The 7,145-nt window shown below is 45.6% G+C and overlaps 1 protein-coding gene and 1 pseudogene across 2 annotated transcripts; one reads left to right on the plus strand and one right to left on the minus strand.

The window, feature by feature from the left end:
- The first annotated feature begins 284 nt into the window (after positions 1–284).
- On the plus strand, positions 285–2,323 carry LOC308413714 (heat shock protein HSP 90-beta-like; annotated as a pseudogene). Its single transcript has one exon. The product of its transcript is annotated as a heat shock protein HSP 90-beta-like (transcript).
- A 2,175-nt stretch (positions 2,324–4,498) lies between these two features.
- Positions 4,499–4,932, minus strand: LOC308413718 (peptidyl-prolyl cis-trans isomerase NIMA-interacting 4). Its single transcript, XM_080908737.1, has one exon. The coding sequence runs from the start codon at positions 4,903–4,905 to the stop codon at positions 4,510–4,512; it is 396 nt and encodes a 131-aa protein (XP_080764863.1). The 5' UTR covers positions 4,906–4,932; the 3' UTR covers positions 4,499–4,509.
- Positions 4,933–7,145: the final 2,213 nt, after the last annotated feature.

Genomic DNA, 7,145 nt, shown 5'->3' on the forward strand with positions numbered 1-7,145 from the left:
TTATAGAACCCAGGTCTACCAGCCCAGGGATGGCTCCACCCACAATGGGCTGGGCCCTCCCCCCTTGATCACTAGTTGAGAAAATGCCTTACAGCTGGATCTCATGGAGGCATTTCCTCAACTGAGGCTCCTTTCTCTGTGATAACTCCAGCTTGTGTCAAGTTGACACATAAAACCAGCCAGTACACTCTTGAGTCACCCCCGTGCAGCCTAAGCTTGCCGTTCGAGTCAGATGTGGTCTGGGCCCACCCTACTCTGTACTACTACTTGGATTTCCCATCAAGATGCCTGAGGAAGTGCACCATGGAGAGGAAGAGGTGGGGACCTTTGCCTTTCAGGCAGAAATTGCCCAGCTCATGTCCCTCATCATCAATACTTTCTACTCAAACAAGGAGATTTCCCCCAGGAGTTGATCTCTAATGCTGCTGATGCCCTGGAAAAGATTTGGTATGAGAGCCTGACAGACCCTTCCAAGTTGGACAGTGGAAAAGAGCTGAAAATTGACATCATCCCCAACCCTCAGGAGCACACGCTGACTTTGGTGGACACAGGCATTGTCATGACCAAGGCTGACCTCATAAATAACTTGGGAACCATTGCTAAGTCTGGTACAAAGGCATTCATGGAGGCTCTCCAGGCTGGTGCAGACACATCCATGGTTGGGCAGTTTGGTGTCGGGTTCTACTCGGCTTATCTAGTGGCAGAGAAAGTGGTTGTGATCACGAAGCACAATGATGAGGAGCAGTGTGCCTGGGAGTCTTCTGCTGGTGCGTCCTTCACCGTCCGCGCAGACCATGGTGAGTCCATTGGCTGGATACCAAAGTGATCCTTCACCTCATAGAAGACCAGACAGAATACTTAGAGGAGAGAAGGGTCAAGGAAGTGGGGAAGAAACACTCGCAGTTCATAGGCTATCCCATCACCCTCTACTTGGAGAAGGAACGAGAGAAGGAAATCAGTGATGACGAGGCAGAGGAAGAGAAAGGTGAGGAAGAGGAGGAAGGTGAGGAGAAGCCTAAGATTGAGTATGGGGGGTCTGATGAGGAGGATGACAGTGGCAAAGATAAGGAGAAAAACAAAACAAAACAAATCAAGGAGAAGTACATTGACCAGGAAGAGCTGAATAAGAGGAAGCCTATCTGGACCAGAAATCCGGATGACATCACTCAAGAGGAATGTGGTGAATTCTACAAGAGCCTCACCAACCATTGGGAAGACCACTTGGCAGTCAAGCACTTCTCTGTAGAAAGTCAGTTGGAATTCAGGGCATTGCTCTTCATTCTCCAGCGAGCGACCTTTGACCTTTTTGAGAACAACAACAAGAAGAACAACATCAAATTGTATGTCCATTGTGTGTTCATCATGGACAGCTGTGATGAGGTAATACCTGAGTACCTCAATTTTATCCATGGTGTGGTTGATTCTGAGGACCTGCCCCTGAATATCTTCCAAGAAATGTTCCAGTGGAGCAAGATCCTGAAAGTCATCCGCAAAAACACTGTGAAGAAGTGCCTTGAGCTCTTCTCCGAGTTGGCTGAAGACAAAGAGAACTACAAGACATTTTATGAGGCGTTCTCCAAGAATTTAAAGCTTGGAATCCATGAGGATCCCACGAACCATCTCTGCCTCTCTGAGTTCCTTCGCCATCATACCTCTGCCTTTGTGAGCGTGTGCAGGAACGGGGCTTTGGGGTGGTGTATATGACTGAGCCTATTGATGAGTACTGCGGGCAGCAGCTCAAGGAATCTGATGGAAAGAGCCTAGTCTCGGTGACTAAGGAGGGCCTGGAGTTACTAGAGGAAGAGAAAAAGAAAATGGAGGAGAGCAAGGCAGCTTGAGAATCTCTGCAAGCTCATGAAGATCTTGGACAAGAAGGTTGAAAAAGTGACAATCTCCAACTAGGCTTGTGTCTTCACCCTGCTGCATTGTGACAAGCACCTATGGCTGAACAGCCAACACGGAACGGATCATGAAGGCACAGGCACTGCGAGACAACTCTACAATGGGCTACATGATGGCCAAGAAACACCTAGAGATCAACCCTGATCACCCCATTGTTGAGACCCTGCGGCAGAAGGCTGAGGCAGACAAAAACGACAAAGCTGTTAAGGACTTGGTGGTGCTGCTGTTTGAAACTGCTCTGCTCTCCTCTGGTTTCTCACTTGAGGATCCCCAAACTCACTCCAACCTTATCTACCACATAATTAAACTAGTCCTTGGCATTGAAGATGAGGTCACCACAGAAGAGCCCAGTGCTGCTGTTCCTGATGAGATCCCACTGGAGGGTGAAGAGGATGCCTCTGGCATGGAAGAAGTGGATTAAAGGCTCCCGGGAAGCCTGTGTCCTTTGTATAGTATCCCTGTGGCTCCCTCAACAGCCCTGACCCACCTGGGTCTGCTCATGTCTACAAGAATCTCTTCTATCCTGCCCTTGTGCCTTAAGGCAGGAAGCTCCCCTCCCACAGAATAGCAGGGTTGGGTGTTGTGTATTGTGGTTTTTTTTTTTTTCTGTTTGTTTTATTTTGTTGTGAAATTAAAAGTATGCAAAGTAAAGAAGATGCAGTTAAAAAAAAAAAGCCAGCCAGTACAATTGACCCCTTGTCAACTTGACACACAAACATCACTATTAAGCCTCAACCCTTACTTTCTTGTTCATCCCCAAGATCTAAAAAACCTTAAAAGTCCCACAGTCTTTACAAATTTTTGCATGTTGGAATTGCAATCCCTTTAAAAATATCCAGTCTCTTAAAAAAATGAAAGTCTTTTTACAATTTAAAGTCTCTTAACTGTGGGCTCCACTTCTTCCTTCAGGAGGGAAAAATATCAGGGCACAGTCACAATCAAAAGCAAAGTCAATTTCTAACCATCCAGTGTTTGAGAATCCACTTACAAACTTCTGGGTTCTTCCAAGGGCTTGGGTCACTTCTCCAGCTCTGCCCTTTGTAGCACACACCTTGTCTTCTAGGCTCCAGCTGTCTGTTCTCCACTGCAGCTGCTGTTCCTGGTGGTCATCTCATGGTACTGGCATCTCCAAAACACCACTGTTAGTCCTGGGGCACTAATTGCAAGTGAGGTTGTACCTTCTCCAATGCCCTTCCAAGGCCTCTCATAGTGCCAAGCCTCAGCTTCTCTCCATGACCCTTTCATGCCTTCAAAACCAGTACCACCTAGGTGACTCTTACACATTACCAAGTACAGCCACAGCATGGGGTACAACTTTGGCTATCTCTGGAATACAGCTTCTTCATGGTTTCAGGAAACACTTCCCAGAAGATTTCACCTCAATGATGCTGGTCTCTTCTTAATCATCACTAATTTCTAATTTCTTAGCTCCATCTGACCAACATCAATAGTCCCAGTAATGCAAAGGTTTTGCTTTAGTAGTTCTGGTATCTTGTTAATCACAGCTGATTCCTCAGCCCCAGCTAACCAAAACCACAGAATCTTCACAATCAAAACAGCAACAGCCCTGACAAGAGTCTTTAATCTTCCCTCTGAAATTTCACAAGCCAGGCCTCCATCTTCTGCACTGTTTTCAACATTATCTTCCAAGCTCCTACAGAACATCCCACAGAGGTCTTGATATCCCAATAGCTCTTCTAGCTCAAAGTTCCAAAGCCCTTCCAAAGTCCTGCCCAAAATGTGGTCAGGTTGTCACAGGAATACCCCACTATGCTGGTACCAATTTGTCTTAGTCAGGGTTTCTATTCCCGCACAAACATCATGACCAAGAAGCAAGTTGGGGAGTAAAGGGTTTATTCAGCTCACACTTCCATATCGCTGTTCATCACCAGAGGAAGTCAGGACTGGAACTCAAGCAGGTCAGGAAGCAGGAGCTGATGCAGAGGCCATGGAGGGATGTCACTTACTGGCTTGCTTCCCCTGGCTTGCTCAGCTTGCTTTCTTAGAGAACCCAGGTCCACCAGCCCAGGGATGGCCCCGCCCACAATGGGCTGGGCCCTCCCCCTTGATCACTAGTTGAGAAAATGCCTAACAGCTGGATCTCATGGAGGCATTTCCCCAACTGAGGCTCCTTTCTCTGTGATAACTCCAGCTTGTGTCAAGTTGACACAAAACCAGCCAGTACAGGGCTTCTACCTGTTTACCGTATTTCTTTAAGGGAGTTATTTATGTCCTTCTTAAAGTCCTCTATCATCATCATGAAATGTGATTTTTTAAATCTGAATCTTGCTTTTCCAATGTATTGGGGGGTATCCGGGACTTGCTGTAGTGGGAGAACTGGGTTCTGATGATACCAAGTAGCCTTGGTTTCTGTTACTTATGTTCTTGCGTTTGCCTCTCGCCATCTGGCTATCTTTGGTGTTAGTTGGTCTTGCTGTCTCTGACTGGAGCCTGTTACTCATGTGAGTCCACCTCCTTCTGAGGGGATTTGGGTCTGGAGAGGGTTAACTCCGGGTTAACTCCGGGGTGCGGATGGAGACCAGAAGGCATCAGGAAGATTCTTTTTTTTTTTTTTTTTTTTTTTTTTTTTCGGTCTTTCATGTGATTTTATTTTCTTCCTTCAACCATAATAATATGATATCCAAATTTTGTCTTAACTGGTGGGTCTGTAAACACAGGCTTATCCATCCCACTTACAGGCAAGGCGAATGCTGCTTCTTGAAATGGCCCCACCATGGATCCTCTGGTCATCCAACCCAAGTCACCCCCCTGTCTGGCTTTATCTTCACTGTATTGTGTGGCCACTTCACTGAATCTCATCCCAGATTTTAACTTTTCCATGGCTTCCATGATTTTCCCATGTTTTTCACATAGAATGTGTCTGACCTTTACTGAACTGCCACCACCTTTAGGACCCTGAGACTTCTTGTCAGCACTGTCACTCCCAGAGGCTGCACCTCCTTTCCCTCCTTTTCCAGAACCACCTTTCCCTTTCGGCGGCATCTCTTAAGCTAGCGGCTGAACTCTCCGGCAGGCAACTGTTCCGGTCAGGAAGATTCTTAACAAGACTAGCTTCCTGTAGATGACTTCCATTGCCCCACACCCAGGCTTCCCATCTCGCCCGTGCACACACTCTCGCTCTCAGTACTTGCACAGAAAGTGGATCCTTTCACTTTTTAAGTGTGTCTGTGTGTGCTTCTGTGTGGATGTATATACTTGTGAGCACAGTGCCCACAGAGGGAGGCCAGAACTCGGCATTTAGGTCCCTTGGAGCTGAAGTTGAAGGCAGTGTGAGCCACACCACATTGTTTCTGCGACCCAAACTGGGGTCTTCTGCAAGAACAGCAAGTACTTTTAACAGCTGAACCATCTCTCCAGCCCCAGAAAACCCTTCTAACAATAATGAGTATAGTTGTGAGGCATTCACCAGAGAAGACTGCTCAGACAGGTTTAAGCCAATAGGAAGCCTTCGTTAATCAGGACAGTGACTACACTGTGTGTTTGGGATCCCGCTGTAGCCCCTGGCTACACTCAGGGTGAGTTTTAAGCACAAATACCACATTCCGTGTTCCCATACTTCAGTTAACAAGAGCAGTTAGCCAGAAGCAGAAGTACAGGAAATAAATGAAAATGTTAGTAAATATAGAAACTTTGATGGATTTGGCCTTTGTTTGTCTTTTGGAAGTTGGTGACATCTGCCTCCGAGTTCTACGTCCTGACTGGAACTTCCACCATGGAGTCAGTTGTGCTGAAGTCTCAGGTCCTTCTATGGCCTGGGGCTCTGCTACGTTCCCTTGGGTCTTAGCAAAGCAGGCCAATCTTGGACCCCTCCTGCTCTACAGAGGTCTAGTTGGTCCCCAGGGCCATTAATTTAATTTTACTAAATGGAAATATAATTGGCCATATAGTTTAATATTTAGGGGCTTGCCATTAATCTAGTCAGAATGAGAATTAAAGGCCCAGCTGGTGCTCGTAACAGAGTAGTTAGCCAGGGGGAGCCACAGAATAAAGGCTGGTATTAACTATCTGGCTTGTGGCTTTTTCTTTTCTGTCCTTTCTTTCTATCCTTTATTTCTTGCTTGCTTGGTTTTTTGTTTCCTTCCTTCCTTCTTTCCTTTCTTCCTTCTTTCCTCCCTTCCTTCCATTCTTTCTTGCTTGTTTGGTTTCCTTCCTTCCTTCCTTCTTTTCCTCCCTTTCCTTCCTTCCTTTCTTTCTTGCTTGCTTTTTTGTTTCCTTCTTTCCTTCCTTCCTTCTTTTTTTTCTTGCTTGCTTTTTTGTTTCCTTCCTTCCTTTCTTTCTTGCTTGCTTTTTTGTTTCCTTCCTTCCCTTCCTTTCCTTCTTTCCTTCCTTCCTTCCTTCCTTCCTTCCTTCCTTCCTTTCTTTTCATTCTTGCTTGCTTGCTTTCTGTTTTAACTTTTGAGTTTTCTCTAACTGTGGCAAGGGTTTTTTCATTACTCATTTCTGCAAGGGACACTAACTGTTGTTTTAATGCCTCTGGATCCTGATTGACCCATCTACTTAGTCTGGAAAAAATCCGAAGAGGTGCATTTAATCAAGCCATTAGTACAAGTCGTTTCAAGAGCTTGGTAATATTGCTGTTGTCAAGATGAACTAACCCCTAAGGGAGAAGAGCAGGCATGAAAATAAGAGGAGGTGCCCAGGTTAGAAGTTTGGGATATTAGACAAGTGCTAGCCCCTTATTAGTCCTCTACTGTTAATGTGCTGCCCCCAGTCACAGTGGATTCTATTAGGCAATGGGCTGACAGTCTGATTAGTTCTTATCCCTATGTAGTGTGGGGGCTGGTATCTAAGTGTAACCAGTAATCCTGCCTATTTGGGGCTGGGAATGGTTAACTCTATCCCCAGAGTCTTTTCCTGTGGCACAGAGTCTGATACTTCAGGTTTCTCCCTGTTTCCCAAAAGCCAGAATATGTTTTAAGGAACTTCCAAATTTTTAATTTTATGGCCATTGGATTACATTTTTCTATTGTGCATTTCTTGGGAAAGGCCTTTTTTTCTCTATATTCATCTGCGTGCTCTTAGGAAGCCTCTGTGGTTTTTTGTTTGTTTGTTTGGTTGGTTGGGTTTTTTTGGGTTTTTTGTTTTTGTTTTTGTTTTTTGTTTTTGTTTTTTTGGCAATGGAAATTCCATTGCTCCTGGCCTACTAGGGGGTCTGACTGCAATGCATGCATAGAATCTTGACCTCTGTATTCCTGTCTCAGAAGATATACTCGAACACTCCT

The sequence above is a fragment of the Micromys minutus genome, assembly GCF_963924665.1.
Source record: "Micromys minutus genome assembly, chromosome: 32".
Classification (NCBI taxonomy): Eukaryota; Metazoa; Chordata; class Mammalia; order Rodentia; family Muridae; genus Micromys; species Micromys minutus.

Excerpts from the sequence above, each read along its gene's own strand:
- LOC308413718 (XM_080908737.1), bottom strand. The coding sequence starts at position 4,905 with ATGCCGCCGAAAGGGAAAGGTGGTTCTGGAAAAGGAGGGAAAGGAGGT.